At 34.1% G+C, this 20,807-nt stretch overlaps 2 protein-coding genes and 1 long non-coding RNA gene across 5 annotated transcripts; 2 read left to right on the top strand and 1 right to left on the bottom strand.

Moving 5' to 3' along the window:
• Positions 1 to 96: 96 nt before the first annotated feature.
• LOC121770765 lies at positions 97 to 8,970 on the top strand. The gene is made up of 2 exons (XR_006043848.1): positions 97 to 245; positions 6,344 to 8,970. It is a non-coding gene; the product is annotated as an uncharacterized LOC121770765 (long non-coding RNA).
• On the top strand, positions 2,959 to 8,970 carry LOC121770764. Of its 3 annotated transcripts, none has more exons than XM_042167533.1 (2): positions 2,959 to 5,195; positions 5,398 to 8,970. In XM_042167533.1, the coding sequence occupies exons 1-2, from the start codon at positions 2,959 to 2,961 to the stop codon at positions 5,525 to 5,527; spliced, it is 2,367 nt and encodes a 788-aa protein (XP_042023467.1). In that variant the 3' UTR covers positions 5,528 to 8,970. The 3 variants fall into 3 exon arrangements, with proteins under 3 accessions (XP_042023467.1, XP_042023468.1, XP_042023469.1); XM_042167534.1 differs by having other exon boundaries at positions 2,959 to 4,395; positions 4,596 to 8,970; XM_042167535.1 differs by having other exon boundaries at positions 2,959 to 4,193; positions 4,396 to 8,970.
• A 6,370-nt stretch (positions 8,971 to 15,340) lies between these two features.
• On the bottom strand, positions 15,341 to 19,606 carry LOC121772341 (uncharacterized RNA methyltransferase CT0009-like). Its single transcript, XM_042169403.1, has 10 exons — positions 19,189 to 19,606; positions 18,747 to 18,989; positions 18,323 to 18,484; positions 17,803 to 17,912; positions 17,376 to 17,484; positions 16,797 to 16,952; positions 16,515 to 16,630; positions 16,262 to 16,428; positions 15,833 to 15,963; positions 15,341 to 15,746 (listed from the first exon to the last, which is right to left on the bottom strand). Exons 1-10 carry the CDS (start codon positions 19,552 to 19,554, stop codon positions 15,633 to 15,635), a joined length of 1,674 nt encoding a protein of 557 aa, XP_042025337.1. The 5' UTR covers positions 19,555 to 19,606; the 3' UTR covers positions 15,341 to 15,632.
• Between the last annotated feature and the right edge of the window lie 1,201 nt (positions 19,607 to 20,807).

The raw sequence follows: 20,807 nt of genomic DNA on the forward strand, positions 1-20,807 counted from the left end.
TCAGCATTCCAACTCACCAGGCCTGACGCATGCAATGACGTTTCTTCTAATTCAAATAGAAGAATGTTTGGGGTCCGGCTGATGCTTTAAAAATAGGCATCATCTCATTTGGAGTTCTCGCGTTTCACTTTCACACACTCTCTCATGTGTTGAGAACTCCACACACTTACAATATAATCCTTTTGTAATATTTTGTACGCTTATACTTTCCTACACTCTCTCCCTACTCTTCTCGTTAGTGGCAGGTATGTAACTCATGTGTAAAGTTTCGTATGTTTTATAATTCTGTTTAAATAGAGTTAAGTTTGTAATTTTACTTTTTGTACTATTATCTTCTTTCCTTTCCTGTATTTTACACTATTTTGCTTTTAAGTTTTTATTTCTTGGGAAAACAGCTCTGGCCATTCGTCACGTAGCCTGTATAACATACTTAAGCCAAGGAGTGTTGTGGATGTTGGCGTAAAACGTTGACAGTTGATCGAGAAATGAATTTCTTAGGCAAAACACTGTCTAAAAGACATGATGGTAGCAGTAGTAGTACACATAGTACTAAAAAAAAAGAAATAATAATTTCAAAAAATTTTGAAAAATCGATTCAAAACTGGAAAATGCCAGATGAACCTTCCGTTTATAAACGAAAAGGAATTTTTGATATAACTCCTTGCGATTATATCGTAAAAACTGTTGAAGAATCCATTTCTTTAGGAACTGGATTTAGCTCTTTTAAACTTCTTTCTAAGTCTCTAATTGAAGAACATAGAAAGAATTACAGATTCCTCCATTTAGGATTAGTTCAAATTGGACTAAAACCTGCAACTAGAATTGTTTTAAATACCTCTGCTTTAATTGCAGTCCGTGACAAAAGACATCTTAAGTTTCATGATTCTTTGTTAGGAATTGTAGAAACTAGCCTTTGTGATGGACCAATTTATTTCAGTTGCTTTCCTAATTTTGTGCTGTCAATAACAGACAAGACCTTGATGCATGCTTTATGCTTAGATATTCAAATTGAAGGTTTTAATATGGCTAAGGAAGCAGAAAATGTTATTCTTACATATAGAATACAATATAAACTTATGAATACTCCTTTTCCAAGATGTAGAGAAATTTCTCATAGGTCTGAAAAACAGACTACTCTTTTTGTTACTAATTTAGAAAAAAGTAATGTTAAGATTCCCCAAACTATTACCTGGGATCAGGTTAAATTACCTGAAAAATGGCTCCTCGAAGAAGCCATTGAACCTGAAGAACCTGAACCAAGAAAACTTGAAGACATTATTGAATACCCTAATGGTGATGTCGTAATCAAGTTCTCTGACAAGAGAATCGCTCGTCTAAATTTAAGACAGCCTGATAGAATGTCTACATCTTATGTTCCTTTGTCTAGCTTTGAAAAGGAAAATATTAAAGGAACATGTTTTTCATCATCAGGATTAAATCATCCTGAATATAAGGTAGAAATTCCTTCTTCTAGTAATACTAGAACTTCTCCTACTCTTTCGGAAATGGGACATTCAGATTATTCACTTAGTGTCCTTACAAGAGTAGAAAGAAAAGAAGAAAGATTCAGAACCTTTTGAATATTTCTGTCCTTTAAAAGGAAAATCTAGAGAATTATTTTATTCTCCAAATTATAGATTTGAAAGAAAATGGTTTTATCTTAAACCAGTAAAAAGTCAAGAGAAATGGTTTAAACTTTATAAAAAATTCTTGAAAAAGGATTACGGAAGTTTTCACGATTTCTTTGAATTTCTTGAAAAAATTTATAAGCTTGAAAAAAGAAACTATCCTAATTTTAAGGATATTGATTGTATTCTTACTATTGAATCTTCTTATAGAGAATTCAAAAGTAAAACAGGAAGAACCTTTAAAAGTGTTCATCCCCCTGAGTTAAATCTCTGTATCAAGTTTGGAGACAAGGAAGTTCTGGCTTCTCCGATCAAAAAAACAACTGGGAAAATTGATGTTATTTCCCAGAACAATTTTACAAATTTGTATCTTCGATCAATAGGAGATCAACTTTGTAGAATTGAAAAAATTCCAGAAACTTTTCATGAACCTTTTAAGGTCATTAAGGATGATTAAATTTTATTCAAACCCATGTCATCTGAAAAAATTGATTTGAAACTCTTTCCTAATTCCTCTTCTGAAATGATAGAAGAAATAGCAAAGAGAATTAATAACCTTAATCTTAAAGACTGTTCTCCTTTAAATCTTGAAACTGACCAAGAGTCAGAACAGGATTTAGATTTTTAATCAATTCAAAAACATGGTTATCAATCGTGACCCTCCTCCAGATCCGCCTGATCATTTGCAGGTAAACAAATTATCATCTTCTTAAGTGGTATAAAGATGTTTTCTTTTCAAAAGTCTTCTCTCGAGAAGATTGTAATCACGACTTTAATAAAGAAAAGTTCTTATCAGGACTACCTAGTTTCTTTGCTAAAAAGGTCCGTAATAGGATTAAACAAAAACATGGTGGATTAATTCCATTCCATAATTACACTTATGGTGACCTTGCTTCAGAAATTATCTCTGAAGGAATAAATCTGTGTAACGATTTAAAGTTACACAAGTAAGTACAAAAAAAAGGTACTTGGAAAGAAAGTTATTGGAGATTTTTGTGAACAAATTGGTTCACCTCCAATTAACTCTAGTAATCTCGATAATCATCGAGAAAAGAATAAGGTTCATAAATCTCATAAATATTCTAAACCTCGAAAAAAGCAAAAAGAAAAAGGGTTTAGAAAAACATCTAATGAAGATGTTCTTTATTCAAAAAAAAAACAAAAGGTACTTGGAAAGAAAGTTATTGGAGATTTTTGTGAACAAATTGGTTCACCTCCAATTAACTCTAGTAATCTCGATAATCATCGAGAAAAGAATAAGGTTCATAAATCTCATAAATATTCTAAACCTCGAAAAAAGCAAAAAGAAAAGGGTTTAGAAAAACATCTAATGAAGATGTTCTTTATTCAAAAAAAACAAAAGGTACTTGGAAAGAAAGTTATTGGAGATTTTTGTGAACAAATTGGTTCACCTCCAATTAACTCTAGTAATCTCGATAATCATCGAGAAAAGAATAAGGTTCATAAATCTCATAAATATTCTAAACCTCGAAAAAAGCAAAAAGAAAAAGGGTTTAGAAAAACATCTAATGAAGATGTTCTTTATTCAAAAAAAAAACAAAAGGTACTTGGAAAGAAAGTTATTGGAGATTTTTGTGAACAAATTGGTTCACCTCCAATTAACTCTAGTAATCTCGATAATCATCGAGAAAAGAATAAGGTTCATAAATCTCATAAATATTCTAAACCTCGAAAAAAGCAAAAAGAAAAAGGGTTTAGAAAAACATCTAATGAAGATGTTCTTTATTCAAAAAAAAACAAAAGGTACTTGGAAAGAAAGTTATTGGAGATTTTTGTGAACAAATTGGTTCACCTCCAATTAACTCTAGTAATCTCGATAATCATCGAGAAAAGAATAAGGTTCATAAATCTCATAAATATTCTAAACCTCGAAAAAAGCAAAAAGAAAAAGGGTTTAGAAAAACATCTAATGAAGATGTTCTTTATTCAAAAAAAACAAAAGGTACTTGGAAAGAAAGTTATTGGAGATTTTTGTGAACAAATTGGTTCACCTCCAATTAACTCTAGTAATCTCGATAATCATCGAGAAAAGAATAAGGTTCATAAATCTCATAAATATTCTAAACCTCGAAAAAAGCAAAAAGAAAAAGGGTTTAGAAAAACATCTAATGAAGATGTTCTTTATTCAAAAAAAAAAAACAAAAGGTACTTGGAAAGAAAGTTATTGGAGATTTTTGTGAACAAATTGGTTCACCTCCAACTAACTCTAGTAATTTCGATAATCATCGAGAAAAGAATAAGGTTCATAAATCTCATAAATATTCTAAACCTCGAAAAAAGCAAAAAGAAAAAGGGTTTAGAAAAACATCTAATGAAGATGTTCTTTATTCAAAAAAAACAAAAGGTACTTGGAAAGAAAGTTATTGGAGATTTTTGTGAACAAATTGGTTCACCTCCAATTAACTCTAGTAATCTCGATAATCATCGAGAAAAGAATAAGGTTCATAAATCTCATAAATATTCTAAACCTCGAAAAAAGCAAAAAGAAAAAGGGTTTAGAAAAACATCTAATGAAGATGTTCTTTATTCAAAAAAAAACAAAAGGTACTTGGAAAGAAAGTTATTGGAGTTTTTTGTGAACAAATTGGTTCACCTCCAATTAACTCTAGTAATCTCGATAATCATCGAGAAAAGAATAAGGTTCATAAATCTCATTAATATTCTAAACCTCGAAAAAAGCAAAAAGAAAAAGGGTGGTTTAGAAAAACATCTAATGAAGATGTTCTTTATTCAAAAAAAACAAAAGGTACTTGGAAAGAAAGTTATTGGAGATTTTTGTGAACAAATTGGTTCACCTCCAATTAACTCTAGTAATCTCGATAATCATCGAGAAAAGAATAAGGTTCATAAATCTCATAAATATTCTAAACCTCGAAAAAAACAAAAAGAAAAAGGGTTTAGAAAAACATCTAATGAAGATGTTCTTTATTCAAAAAAAAACAAAAGGTACTTGGAAAGAAAGTTATTGGAGATTTTTGTGAACAAATTGGTTCACCTCCAATTAACTCTAGTAATCTCGATAATCATCGAGAAAAGAATAAGGTTCATAAATCTCATAAATATTCTAAACCTCGAAAAAAGCAAAAACAAAAAGGGTTTAGAAAAACATCTAATGAAGATGTTCTTTATTCAAAAAAAACAAAAGGTACTTGGAAAGAAAGTTATTGGAGATTTTTGTGAACAAATTGGTTCACCTCCAATTAACTCTAGTAATCTCGATAATCATCGAGAAAAGAATAAGGTTCATAAATCTCATAAATATTCTAAACCTCGAAAAAAGCAAAAAGAAAAGGGTTTAGAAAAACATCTAATGAAGATGTTCTTTATTCAAAAAAAAAAACAAAAGGTATTTGGAAAGAAAGTTATTGGAGATTTTTGTGAACAAATTGGTTCACCTCCAATTAACTCTAGTAATCTCGATAATCATCGAGAAAAGAATAAGGTTCATAAATCTCATAAATATTCTAAACCTCGAAAAAAGCAAAAAGAAAAAGGGTTTAGAAAAACATCTAATGAAGATGTTCTTTATTCAAAAAAAAACAAAAGGTACTTGGAAAGAAAGTTATTGGAGTTTTTTGTGAACAAATTGGTTCACCTCCAATTAACTCTAGTAATCTCGATAATCATCGAGAAAAGAATAAGGTTCATAAATCTCATTAATATTCTAAACCTCGAAAAAAGCAAAAAGAAAAAGGGTGGTTTAGAAAAACATCTAATGAAGATGTTCTTTATTCAAAAAAAACAAAAGGTACTTGGAAAGAAAGTTATTGGAGATTTTTGTGAACAAATTGGTTCACCTCCAATTAACTCTAGTAATCTCGATAATCATCGAGAAAAGAATAAGGTTCATTAAATCTCATAAATATTCTAAACCTTGAAAAAAGCAAAAAGAAAAAGGGTTTAGAAAAACATCTAATGAAGATGTTCTTTATTCAAAAAAAAAAACAAAAGGCCTGTCTGTTATATATGTCTCATATCAGGACATTACAGGACATTACGCTAATAAGTGTAAAATGAAAAGAAAGATCAATAGTTTATCTAATGATGAAGGTTTAAAGAAAACGTTAGAAAAACTCTTCCTGTCCGAAACAGATGAGGAAGAAGATTTTAAAATTGCTACTATCGCAGAAGATGAAAGTGATTCTGAAGAATCACCTGACTCTAGTGATTCAGACTGTAATGGTAATTGTGACTATTACAAAACTCTTTGTAAAGCTAATGGTTTATGTGTCTTAACCAAGGAAGATAATTTTATCCTCGAAGTCATTGATCAAATAGATGATTAGGACAAAAGAAGAAAAATTCTTCAAGAATATTTAGAACATTATACTTCAAAAAATTCCTCGAAAGAAATTAAAATTGCAGAACCTGAAGCTTATATCTTAAAAGAAATTCTTGGAAGAATAAGGACTCCTAATAAGGAGAAAGAAGTCAGTAATAATGATTTAGTTCAAGAAATTAAGTCTATTAAAAAAGAACTTATAGTTTAAGAAATGGATTTTCTTTCCTTGAACTTGCACAGAATAATAATTCTGATAATGAAGAAGCAGAGTCTTCTTCTACACCTAAAGAAGGTAATCTTGGATAACTTGTTTATGTTAATATGATTAATAAAATCATAACTCTCAAATGGTATATACTGATTACTATCATAGTTAAAAGGGAATTCTCATTCTCAGCTATTGCTATGGTAGATTCAGGTGCTGATATGAATTGCATCAATGAAGGATTAATACCTTCTCGATACTTTTCTAAAACTTCATAAACCCTAAATACGGCTGATGGAAGTAAGCTTATGATAAAATATAAGCTTGATAATGGAGCAGTCTGTAATAAGGGAATTTGTCTTGATATGCCATTTATAACTGGAGGAGCCGTGAAGCCGACACATGAGCTTGGAATCGAAACCCAAGGAGGAAGTTGCACCACCTCCACCACCACCTGCCACATAAGCCCGTACCCCCCGCTTTGTGGGGGAGGTGATTTCTATCCAACCCTTTTTTTTATTTGTTGTATATATGTGTTGTGTGTGTGACGTAAGTGTTTGCTTAAAAGTTTTTGTTATTGTGGTCTTGCCGGCCTTGTTTTGCATGTTTTGTGGCCTTGCCGGCCTTTGTGAATGTTTTGCGTTGCTAGTAATCTCTCTCTAAACACTTGGTCTACTTGCTCTCGAGCAAGCAATGTCCAAGTGTGAGGAGGTGGGATTCTTGTGTGTTGTTCTTGGTTTTCTAAGTTTTATGTGATGTGTTTCCTTTTCCAACATTTTAACCAAACTTGCTTGAGGGTAAGCAAAGTCTAAGTGTGAGGAGGGGGTTTGTTTTGTTGTTCGGTCGTGTTTGTGTTGTGTCGTTTTTGTAAGGAGTTGTGTTTTATCTTTTTCCCAAGCCTTGATGCATAATTTGGTAATGGTCCCCCTATTGAATCGTAGCAAAAAAATGACTTGTTGAATCATAGCAAAAAAAATGACTTGCTTTGTTTTGAAAAATTTATTCAAGAACTTGTGGTTTTGATTGAATGAAGTTGAGTGTGATGGAAATGTGAAGCACTTCCACTTGCGTAAAAACCCACAAATGGTAAGGTTCAAAGCCTCAAAGTAGAACACTTTCTACATGTATTTGAGCGTGGAATGACATTGCATTGCATGATTGTTGATATCACTTGGTCACTATGGCATAAATAGAGGGCACTAGGAAAAGCCAAATTGAGCCTTATTCTTTGTGATTACATCAACCAAAAAGAGCTACCCCTAGTTGCCCCATTGAAACCTTGAGCCTACATTTTTTTTTAAAGTTAGAAAATGGTTTCCCTCTTGTGCAAAATAAATGTGCTTAGTTGCCCCTACATGATCACCACATTTTAGGAAAGAGATAGCAAATGTGGACATCAAAAAACAAAAAAAAATATGCCTCCCTCCACCCAAAAAAGAAGAAAGTAGTGGCTACCATGAAAAAAAAAGAAAAAGGGAAACATAAAGAAGAAGAAAAAAATTAGAAAAAGAAAAAGAAGAAAAAAAAGGGGAAGGAAGAAAAACAAAGAGAAAATGACAAGGAAAGAGTGGAAATGTAGATCAAATAAGAAGAAGAAGAAGAAGAAGAAGAAGAAGTGCATCTCTACATTTGGTTTGATTGTGGGTGATTGCGTTTGGAGTTTCTAAGTACCCATTTGGAGAATAAGCGCAAGTTTTTGTTGTACTACACTCAATAGCTTAGGACCCCTAGGATCTAACCGACAATATTTAAATGGTCCAAAGCCCCATTACATCCCATGCAAGACCCTCTTGAGCTACATGTGATAAAGTGATATCTCCTTGATTGTATCTTCGTCATCATTATTGAGAGAATTGTCCTTACATTTTGAGAGGGCCAGGGAGTGAATCTTTTGCTTGTGATATGTGCTTAACTATCTTGATGAGACCGACGGTTGGAACCACATTGTTCGATGAAGAAAATTATGTTTTAAAAATCTGTTTTCAGCTTGGTTCTTGGGGGTATCATTACGCTTTTCATACAACTTACTTGGTTTGTCTTTCATGTGTTTCTCGAGTCGTTGTGTGTGTTTGTGTTTAGTAAATGTCTTTGTGTTATGTTTTGTTTTAGTTAGTGTGTGTGTGTAGAAAGTAGAGGGGAGTGACTTAAACTAGCAATTGAGTGAAAAGTCCAACCACATACTTGGGACAAGTATGATCCAAATGTGGGGAGGTTTGATAGGCTAGTTTTCGTCACTCGGATTTGATCACTTTTCGCACTTATTAGTTGAATATTTGCATATAAAAAAAAATTCTTTTTGGCAGGGTATGGATCATTAAGTTCGGAAGCTGCTTAATGAAGGCACGAAGAGGAAAACATGCAAGAAAGAGGGCAAAATGTCATGAAATGGAAGAATGGGGAGGAAGAAGGCAAAGAAGACTAACTGCCCAAGCTGTTGGATTGGCCAATTTGAACCCGGCGGGAAAATGATTAAAGCCACTTCCACACACTTATCAAGGACAAATCCCACTTGCTACACACGCCCATATCTGCCCTTGAAGAGTAAAAAAGAAGGGGAAATATCTTTTATTGGAGATATGTATTAAAAGTACTTAACTTTCCAAGGACAACAACCACTAGTCACTCATCACTTTCTTTAGTTTAGTTTAATTTTATTTCTCTCTAGAAAACTTCTCTCTTCCTTAAGAAGAGAGATTTCAAACTAAAGGCTGCGAAGATCATTGTTCACCATGGGTTGAAGTAGTAGTAATTTAGTAGTAGTGTTTATTTTTTTTCTAGTTGCTTGTTCTTAACGTTTGGAGTTCTTTTGCATCAATCTCACTCTTAGTTATTGTTGTTGTTCTTGGTTTAAAAGCTCATTTCAAGTAGTAATTTCTCTAAGTGTTTGAGTATTTAATGTGCTTTAAAGTTTAGCTCTTGTTTAGTTTTCTATTTTATCTTGTTCTAGTGTGTTAAACTTTTTTGCTTTGTAAAAATCTTTCCCAATGTCTTTAGGTCAGTTTTAATTGCTTTAGTTAGTTGTTAATTTTGAAATTTTCAAGAAAAAAAGAAGAAAAAAAAAAGAGTTGTGTTCATGTTTAGAGTTTGGATCACCTAGATTAATTAGTTTCGCATGTTTTAGGTGTAATGTTTGTGGTTTAATTTCTTGCTTTGTTATTCATCCTCCATTGTTGCTGTTTTTAAGCTTCTTTCATCATGTTTGAGTGCTTTAATTTTCAGCTTTTCATTTGGTGTTTCCAATGCATGATTAGCTAGTTTACTTGTTGATCTTGTGTTTCTCTAGCTTGGTTAGTAGTGTAGCAGTCATGTAGTCTTTTCTCTCACTTGATTTATGTGCCTTTAGTGTATGATTAGTAGATAAAATCAGCTTTTAGAAGTAAGTGAAAGAACCATTAGTTGTAGGTTTTTATCTATTGGTTTTACACCTTGGATAATAGGGTTTATGAGACAACAAGGACATGCTTTCTTTTCACTTTTGGCAGCCATTTAGCTTAGTTAATTTCTGCACTCCACCTCCCATTTACATGTGATTTAGTTTAGTTTTTAGGGCTTAATTAGTTTAGCCACTTTTAAGGGTCACTTTCCAAGTTTCTAGCTTTCTTCAGGAGTTAACACTTAGTTTATTTTCCTTAGCCTTTTACCTTAGTCTCTCTTGCATTCTAATCTTAGGAATGCTCATGCATGTTATTTCCGAATGTTCTTATTTTCGCTAAGTGTTGTAATTTTCTCGCCACTGCTTTTATTTTCCTGCCAAACTGCCCAGTTTGTCAACTTGCCCAGTCTGCGTTCACAGTTTATATGCTTTCTTCTAATTGCATCTTATTTGCACATTTAGTTCCCACCTTAGCTTAAGTGTTATTTATATTTCTTAGTTTAGTTCTCACCCCTGATTTAGAGCGTGGCGGCATCGCCAAAACCAACTCCTAAGTGTGGAAATACATAACGGATGCTACCGTTCCTCGTGGGTTCGACACCCTAACTTACCATATGCTAATTAATAGTATTTTGGAAAGTGGGAACTTATAAATATTGTTGAATATGAAGGGACACGTGCCTATGACACGCGTGCAAAATCCATTCCTTTCAGAGGAAAGGGTCTATTGTCTCACATAAATGGAGTTACAGACCCTCCTCCAGCCACACATCCCAATGACCAGACATTGCTTATGCAGTTGCGGTTGTTAGCCAATTCATGCACCAACCCTAAGAAGAACATATGAATGCAGCCTTACGAATTGTAAGGTACCTCAAGGGCACATCAAACTTTGGAATATTCTTAAAAAGAGGGAAGGATCTTGAAGTAGATGGTTATACAAATGCTGATTGGGCAAGTAATCTGGTCGATAGAAAATCAACCGGCGGATACTTCACATTTATTGGAGGCAACCTGGTCACTTGAAGAAGTAAGAAGCAAAAAGTCGTTGCCTTATCTAGTGCTGAAGCAGAGTTCTGAGGAATTAAAAGTGAGCTCATGGAGATTATGTGGCTAAGAAGATTGCTTACTGAGATCGGTTTTTCCCCGAACCGTAAAAGTAGGCTATTCTGCGACAATAAAGCAGCAATCAGCATATCAGAAAATCCATTTCAGTACAACACGACAGAACCAAACATGTCGAGGTCGATCGCCACTTCATTAAAGAAAAACTGGAAAGAGGAATTATAGAGTTTCCGTTTGTTCCATCGGAAGAATAATTAGCTGATATCTTAACCAAGACAGTAAATCCAAAGAGTTTTAGAGAAATATCGACCAAGTTGAACATCAGAGATACCGTCGCTCAACTTGAGGGGGAGTGTCAAAAGGAGATGCACAACGGCTAGTTGGCCAAATACCAAGTACCAACTACTTGGTAATTGCTGCTACATTTAATAGGTGGTATTTACCTAGACACACAATTAATTAGTGGGAGTTTCTAAGAGTTGTAATATCCCTATAAAAGGGAATGTTTTGTATCAAACATAACAACAACAAAAAATAAAAACAATTCTCCTCTTCAAACTCCAGCCACCATGAATCTTCTTCTACTCATCGCCTCTCTCGATTACCATCTTTAAGAAATATAACTCACGAATATTTTGATAATTTAAACTTATTTAATTCAAAATTTCCATAATCTGTCTCGGTAGAAGTTCTGTTTCACCATTCTTCGTAAATTTCCATATAGCCAAACATCAACTCTTTCTCGATTAAATTTTGTTAGGACCAACTGTTTGATGAGATGCCTGAATGAAAGTGTGCTCTACAAATGTTTGTGAATATTCATGACCTAGTTTTTGTGTTTATTTAAATCTTTAAATTTTTTATTAATTAGTAGTATAATTTTGGTTTAGTATCCAATTTGATTTACTAATATAAGTAATAAGTGATTTGTTAGTTTGTTGATAGATAGCACGTTTCCATTTCGTAAGAACCAACGAAGCTAGCTTATAATTACAGTCTGAGTCTCTATTATTTGAGAGTCTGAGCAAAGCCTTGTGCACACCAGCAAGTTTAAAATTGATTGATGGACCAAAATAAATCATTGGGCCTTTAATTGCAATCTCTCTATAAAATGAACTTCATCATATTCAGTCACTATTTTGTTAGTATATTTTTTATACCTCAGCGAGGATAAAAATATTATATGTGATTTCTGTACTTCCATTCCTTTATATAATTCAATTAAAGATTCAAAGCTTCTTAATCAGGATGCTAAACGTGTTGAATGATCAAAAAGTTCGAGACAATAAAAATGGTAAAAGTGCAAGTTGGCAAATATTTGGCGACGGACGAAAATAGAAATAAGTGACAAATTTTATGGACGGATGGAGTATATTATATCTCGCTCATTTCTCTTGAATCTAGCATCAAATTGATTACACCAAACTCATGAAGAAATCAATTAGTACATAAAAGGGTGAATGTGTATAAATATATGGGATTATATCCTTTAACAGAAACATCATTCATAATAGATGAGAACAAGAGAGTGAAGAAATTTGAATCTTTGAAAGTGAATTTGTTTTGAATGTCCTTAATTTGGTTGAGTTGTGGGAATGGCCTGAATTTGTTTTGAATGATTCAATCTTTATTAAGTTAATGTCTAATATTATTGCTCGCCATAGACATGGCCTTCAAAAAATTTAGATATAATCTTATCCTTTGAGCTAAAAAAATGTTCATTTGATAAAACCAAACAGCCCATTCAAAAGTCAAATGATTGACTTGGTATATGGCCCATGTCGTAGATGTTACTTAAAATAACTAGTAATTAGAGAATCTTATTTTATTTAGGACATGTATCTGATGATAGATATGAATAAAATGGTGTGTTCTTGTGTTGTGTGTTTCATTTTTTGTCTCTCTCTCTTTTTTTTAACTCTGGGCTCAAAATACAATCAAGGCTCTACTACTATATTAATTAAGAGGAAGAGAATTTTATAACAAAGTTTTGAATTATGGTGGAAACGTCAACCTTTTGTTTTTTCATCTTCGATCCAAATCATTTTGTTCACAGTCACCTACCTATATTAGTAGTCCAAATTATAAAACCATTTTAAAGGCATGTAATTGAATACTAAACCTGAATTAACATTAATAAGAAATTTCAACGATTTGCAAAAACAGAAAATAACTAGATCATGACTATTCACAAACATTTTGAGGGCAAACTTTCGTTCAGGCATTTCATCAAACAGTTGGTTCAAAAAATTTAATAGAGAATGAGTTGAAGTTTTGCTATACTCCATGAAAACTTAGGAACGAGGCTGACACGAACGTTCTATTTCAGCAGATTATGGAAGTTTTTATTTAAATCAGTTGAGTTACTTAAAATTTCGAGAGTTATTACCTGATTTTGATTCAAACCTAAGTCTCCGGATTGATGACTCAATTTATTTAAACCAATGTTGAATTTCTAGTGTAAATTTCGTATCAGATCTCTGGACATGAGATACAAGTTTTAATGAGAACTTCGTAAAATACAAGAGAAAAAATAGATACAGTAAAAGAGATGATTTTAAGAAATGTGAAAGAAAGTGGGTTGAAATAGTGGGTGGAATTAGAAAACTGGAAGGAGCTTTAAAGCTCGACCCAATATTTAATCAAAATAAAATACAAAAATATTACACCTTCCTGATACAGAAACGTATAGGGAATGACTGAACTGGTAAAAAGGAACCTAACTAGGAAAAAATAAAACCCAAAATATAATTTGCTTAGCTTCCAGGTCTTGTCTTTTAGAACTGCATCACCTCTATTCGCCATTAGAAGTCTCATTTTACTATTTTTTGTCCATCCGCCATTAGGATTTCCTGTTCACTTTTACTATAAATAGTAGCTACACCTCACTTTGCACTAACTCATTCAACTCATATTCTATACTTCCTTTGTCTCATTCAAGATGTCCACAACTATTCCACCTAAAACTCCGCGTCACTCAAGAATGCGGCAATCTTGAGTGGGACTGAGGGAGTATAAAACTAATATATAAAAATAGGCCTCACATTCCTTACGGTAGCCATTCATAGCTGGGTCAGCCATGCTTACAAACAAATCGAACTAGAAGACAACCTTGACGAGCACCATAACGTACGACGTCTACTTTTACGAGTAGTTAGAGTTAGAGTGTGACGGGAGGACTGAAGGTGGCCTTCGAAGGTAACATCGCCAAAGTTGTCAGAGGAAAAGTTGAAGCATCTGTGGAAGTGAAGAAGGAGTGGTCGTGGGCGGAAGAGACAGAGACGAAAAAATCAACTATGGTTAATGGCTTCAGCTGATGTGCCTGCTAACAGCTCCATCAAAGTTAGCTACATTGGAACTAAGGGAAGCTACAGTGTGCTCTTCTCTTACTCGCAGGAAGACGTTGATTCCGCCACCGGTCAACAACACACTGTAACACATAACAATGATGGTATTTACTACGGCTCCAATTATTACAACATGGACTTTGAGGTCGGGAAACCCATACCTCTCTAGCTTGGCATGCGTCTTCACTCTTCCCTTTCCTTCCATATGTGTGGCGTCCAAACAATTTCCAATTTGTGTGTTTTTCCTTTCTTATCATCACATCATCTCCAATAATTTCCTGCTTTTCCAATTTCCAATTTGTGTGGTTTGCCTTTCTCATCATCTCCAAGATACATGTATCTGATGATAGATATGAATAAAATGGTGTGTTCTTGTGTTGTGTGTTAATTTTTTGTCTCTCTCCTTTTCTTTTCTTTTTTTTTGTTTACTCTGGGCTCAAAATACAATCAAGGTTCTACTACGATATTTTATATACTAAGTACTATATTAATTAAGAGGAAGAGAAAAATTTATAACAAAGTTTTGAATTATTGTGGAAACGTCAACCTTTTGTTTTTTCATCTTCGATTCAAATCATTAGTAGCCCAAATAGTAGAACCATTTCAAAGGCATGTAATGTAATGGAATACGAGCTAATTGGATACTAAATCTAAATTAATATTAATACTCCCTCCGTCCCAAGTTACTCGAAACATTTCCTTTTTTGACTAAAAACAAAACATCTAATCTCATATACTTTATTCTTTCTTTTACTTTACTTTCTCTTCTTTCTTTTACTTTATTCTCTCCTCTACTTTATTGAACTCACTAAACACAACTTTCTTAAATCCCGTGCCGAAAAGAAACGCCTCAAGTAGCGTGGGACAGAGGGAGTAAGAAATTTCAACGATTTGAAAAACAGAAATTAAATAGATCATGACTATTCACAAACACTTGGAGGGTAAACTTTCGTTCAGGCATTTCATCAAACAGTTGGTTCAAGATATTTATCAGAGAATGAGTTGAGGTTTTGCTATATGAAAACTTAGGAGCGAGGCTGACACAAACATTCCATTTAGACAGATTACGGAAGTTTTGGTTTAAATCAGTTGAGTTACGAAAATTTTCGAGAGTTATTACGTGATTTTGATTCAATCCTAAGTCTCCGGATTGATAACTCAGTTTCAATTTATAGTATTAGAGATTTATTTAAAATTTTAAACCAATGTTGAATTTCTACTGTAAATTTTAAACCAAGTTGAGTTGAAAAACCATTAAAATATAGTCAAATGCTTCTACATAATTAATGTCGTTATTTGAAGGAGAATGCACAACAGGTATTTGAGGAAATGCTACTGCCAAAAATAGAGTTCAAAGCTGTGAGCTAGGAAAAGGGGCGATGAGGATTTACTCTAACAAAGAACTAACTGCTCCAATAATAACAAGAAAAAATTCCATTAAAGATTCAAAGCTTCTAAATCAGGACGCTAAACGTGTTGAATGATCAGAAAGTTCGAAACAAATATAATGCTCTGCTTTTTCATAGTGATTAGGAGTCCATTTGCAGCTTCTCTAAATGATCAAAAATAAATACTTAGAAACTTGTATTTTTCTGTCATGTTCACACCTTATCCACATTTTTGAACAAGCTATAGGATATCTCGAATGGCTTACCGATCATGTATCTCAGACTCCGCTGTCATAGTGAGCTTTCTGCGACATGGGGTAGAATCAGAATCCATTTAACTCTAACAGACAAACACATTCAATGTGGGGAGTGTGTGGAAACATGTCCACTGGTTGAATGCTTTTCAGTCTATAGCATCCTTCTATACTCTTCTCCGGCTGCATCAACAATTCGCGTGATTGAGAATTTCGGGATGAGCTCCAATCTAACATCACAAGCTCTTCATACAGAAATAATGACTTACCACGCCATGACAGAGGTAATCAAGGTCACGAGCACACGTGGCAGGATTGCATGATACATAGACAATCCGGTCCGCCTTTAGGTTTAGCAAAAATTTGATGAGCTTCATGTGCATGCCGGGCCGGTTAGGGTCTGCATCATTGGAAATACATCAGTCATCGCAATGATGCTGTATCAAAGACGTTACTCTTAGTCATTGATCCCCGGATATTAAAGGTGTTGGATACAAATTATATGAATGTATCAGTTGAATAATTAATACTATGTACTTGATATTTAGCATTTTTGAATTATGCTACTATAAATGTCTCAAGCATTTTCTCCAGAAAAATATAGAATAGACTTAAATACAATGCAAGATTTAGTAAACTGCAACCAGTACTAGTTTTTTCAAAGATAACAAGGTAACTGAATCGAGAAAGATAATAACCTGTGATGACAAGATCAGGCTTTGGAAAATATTCGCCGAAATTCTCCCCAATTTTGTTAAGATCCCCTTGAACAAATGTGGCATTACTTATTCCATTAAGATCAGCATTACGACGTGCATCTTTTATGGCTTGGTCAACTATCTCGAACCCAAAAACGTGTTTCGCCCTGAGAAGAGATAAAACAATTAAGGGAAAACATCATTAGCTATATAAACTCTCATCCAAATAATGGAGCAGGCTTAAAAAGATTACTTCTTGGCAAGTGTTAAACCAATGGTTCCTGTCCCACAGAAGAGATCTAAAACGATCTCCGATCCATCTCCTTTCAGAAAAGAGCAGTCCTCTATCAATTTATACAGAATCTCAGCCTGCAGTATATAACTATTCACAGATTGCATCAATTGTTAACATGAATAGGAAATAATCTTAAAGAAGATCAATCTAGTCATAAAGACTGTAAAATCAACGCATGCAACAGAGAGAAACACAAAATAACAAAACCTATGAAGCTGTTCTGATCTTTCTGTTGCATACCTGGTGCGTATTAGTCTGGAAGAAAGAGTTGGCAGAAATTTGAAAGTTTAAACCTCTAAGGCTCTCTGTAATTGTTGGTTTGCCAAAGAGTGTATACTCCTGCTCTCCCATGGATGTGTTTCCCACAGAAGTATTTACATTGTTCATGATGCTTACCTGCAGTATGAAGTTTACACCTTACTATCATCAAAACTTATGTCTATCAAATGATATTTGGTAGGTCTACACTGTTTCACAGTGATACTACATTTACATACTATAAAATTAATTTGGGTGTAATCCGCCTTGATCAGAATAACAGGGCCTTCACAAATCACAAGGAATATGACCCGTATGTGGCAAGGAAATAAACTTACGAAAAAATTAGTAGACAGGGAGCTTGATAACATTAATCTCTCTGCACCCATTTAGTCATGCTATGACAATTTGATATGTTTGAGCTCAAGAGAAAATATTTCCAGAGTAAAGTGTATAAAACAAATCAAAAAGTGAACTATAATAATTTTGGCGAGAACTAGATCCTGTGAGTCCTCTGCAGCTCACTGAAAAAATCAGCAAAACATATATTTAACCACTCACCACATCAGGGAAGGGGGAAATTTTATCTACAAGGGGCTTCAGCAGTTCTGGTTGGTAAGAGGAAGTCACAAAATTAACCATAAGTTCAGGCTGGCCAGTTTCGACATTCCTGCAACAGTGCAGTCAGATTGATATTCAAATGCCAATGGCCATTTCTAGATAGATGGGCACTGAAACAGAAAAGATCCTAGTGGTATCTGATACAGGTACATCCTAGGAATTCAACATCTTATTTTCAAATATTAGGCTACATGGGAATGGTTATAAAAAGAATTCAAAGTTGATCCTTCCATCTATTCTAAGGATAGAAGGTTATTGGCACAGTGTTATCTTTCTCTGTAAAAGAGAAGTTCAAGCAACATAATTACAGGGTTCAAACTAAAACCAAATATCAGCAAATAATAACATAGACAGCTAACTCTATTACCTGCCAGTTCTGAGCATGAAATGCTTCAGAAATCCACGATGGGAGTGCACATCATAAGGAGAAAGACCGAATTCTGGGTTTCTCCAAATGTCTTGAATAGCTGCAAGGACCTATAAATCAGAGAGATTTTTTAAAAAGAAAAGATCTAGCATATTCTACCACACACACCCTATTGTGACACCAACAAATGAAGTTCTGAATCGGGGAAAACTAAGAATATAATCAATATATCAAGAAGACAACAGACATTCCCATTCTTGTTATATGGCTAGACAATTTTTTTGTCACGGAAAGGTAAGTGATGGTAGATTATATTCTTATGCTTGTTGATAGAGGAATATGATACTATAAAATAACCTACTTAGCATGTCTATATCTCATCATAGGGTCAACGGACATGCACAACTTGTCTCAAAATCATAGAAACATCTGAACAAATCCAGCAACAATCACACTATACCAGAATATGATAGGTTTTATTAATGGGAAATGAGAAGCTATGAGAAATGAACTTGTATACCTTGTTTGCTGGATCACTTTGCAACAAGCATTTATCGACATTAAGAACCTTATCAAAAAATCCAGGAGCGTGCAATCCCAAAGCATATTTGTTGGGTTCTTCAACCTCTTGTAATAACATCTCTGCCGGCACCCACCTTTTGGTCCCAAAGGAGAATTCCATCTACATAGCCACAAAAATGATCAGACTCGTAAATTTCTCTCATTTCTCCCTATTTCAGCCCCCATTAATTTTGCAAATCTCATTTCTGTAGATTAGTATTGCATGATTATGAAACATGACGATCTCATGTTTGATTGCATTACGCTAAAAACATGCAGCTGAAATACATAACAACTACTAGTAATCTTCGGATGAATTTCCTTCCTAACAATGGAAAAATCAGGTACATAGAGGTATAGCAGGATTATCTATACACACTGACCTTGTTCCGATAGTGGAACTGGATATCACAAGGAACAATAGGCTTCATGACGTCATCAACTTCGAGGTCTTTATTAGAAAACTTTCCAACATGCACAACCAGTTCGAGCACCTGCTGCTCCTTCGCCCTGACCTGAGCTTCGTAAAACAAGTTCTGTGTTTTACAACCTCCACAGTGTGATGCATACTCACATGGCGCTTCTACCATATCCCAATGCGGACTAATTGTCTCCAATTTCTTCACCTGCCATTTCAATAAGCCACTATAATCAACTCAAAATTCAGCCATTCCATCTCCTAATTTCAGAATACTACCATTAATAATCCAATATCAATCCAGCAGATGCAGATTAGCAATCACTAATGTAAGCAACTCAACCTAAATCCACAATTTTTGAGTTCATCAATGAAATTATCAAAATCAGTCAAATAATTAAACACACCTCAGCATAATTGTCCTTCTTCCGCGTCACGCGTCCGATGAATTTCTCCCCAGGCAGCACGCGGTCGCACATGACGACGAAACCGGTTCCGGCGACCTTGCACAAGCCCTTGCCTTTGTAAGCTAAGCTCTCACACACGAGCTCCAGAATCTGGCCTCGCTTCGGGTAATACGCCGCCGTATCCTTTTCCTCGCTTCTTCTCATTGGAGGTTCAGGCGTTTCGGCCGTGGAATTGAGTTCTTCAGCGTGGTCGACTCGTGAAGATGCCGCGATACCCGAGAGCGGCCGAGCTGCTCGCTGGAGGTGCCGTAGCCACGGGCGAGGATGAAGCAGATGAACGCCGCCGGAGGGAACCGCCGCCGCCATGGTTAGGATAAATTCAGTGGTCGACGGGGAAGTGAAAACCGGCGGCAAATAACTGAACGATATGAATGATTAGTATTTTGGGTCGACTATGATTGGAGTTTGGATCTCCATTTAACTGGACCGGCCCGATATTTTAATGGGCCTTAGATTTGCTAGTGGGTAGGCCTACGGTACACAGCTAACCCGAATTCGTACCAAATTAGATCAAGATCTGGCCCAATTTATGAAATTGTAATGCATTTCTAATTCTCCTTGTTAAAAAAGAATTAACCTTTATTATTTTATTTATTTGGAGAGTTTATTTTTCATGTATTTTTATTTATTTAATATTTTTTTCAAATAATAACTAAGATCTAAATAATGTATCCCTATGTCCCACAAAGTTTGTCTCTTTTTACCATTTTAGTCTATCCCACTTGGAATAAAAAATAGACATTAAATACACTCATCAATCTCCTCAATGTGGAACTCTTATTCCACTGCACACCTCCGTTTAATTCAAAGTCAAATAATTTCTTAAAATCTGTGTTGGGTCAAACTATAACAAACTTTATGGTAAGGATGAAGTAATAAAGAGCAATTGACAGACATTAGATTTATTGATCTAATGGCTTAAAAATGACGTGTAGATTTTTTTTACTTGATTTAATTATAAAAGGGTATAAATGTTAATTAGTATGATTATGATTGGGATGACATTTCCTAAAATTACTCAATATTATGATTTATCATCGTTATATTGTTATAAATATGATATAGTATATGTTAATCATTACTCCCTTCGTCCCCCAAATATTCTTCCATTTTGATCTGACATGAATTTTAAGAAATATAATGAAAAGTGAGTTGAAAAAGTTAGTGGAATGTGGGTCCACTTTTATATATTAATTTTATAATAAAATGTAAGTAGGAATGAGTTAGTGAAATATGAGGTCCACCACCAAAAATTGTAAAAGTGAAATGGGACAAATTTTATGGGATAGACGGAAACGAAAAAGTGGGACAAACTTAAAGGGACGAATGGAGTATTTAACAAGAAATATTGAACTTTGAGATAATTTCATAATGATCATGACGTTGCTACTAAATCCGAATTTCTATCATGAAAGAAAGGGTCCCCTTCAAATTTATCATATTGAGATTTTGATTTTCTTGCCCCCATCCATTCGTATAATAAATGTTGGGGGATTATTTCCAAATTATATCCGACGGTCGACACAAAATCAAGACATGCACTTGATTAAATTACTCTT

The sequence above is a fragment of the Salvia splendens genome, chromosome 16 (genome assembly GCF_004379255.2).
Source record: "Salvia splendens isolate huo1 chromosome 16, SspV2, whole genome shotgun sequence".
Taxonomy (NCBI): Eukaryota; Viridiplantae; Streptophyta; class Magnoliopsida; order Lamiales; family Lamiaceae; genus Salvia; species Salvia splendens.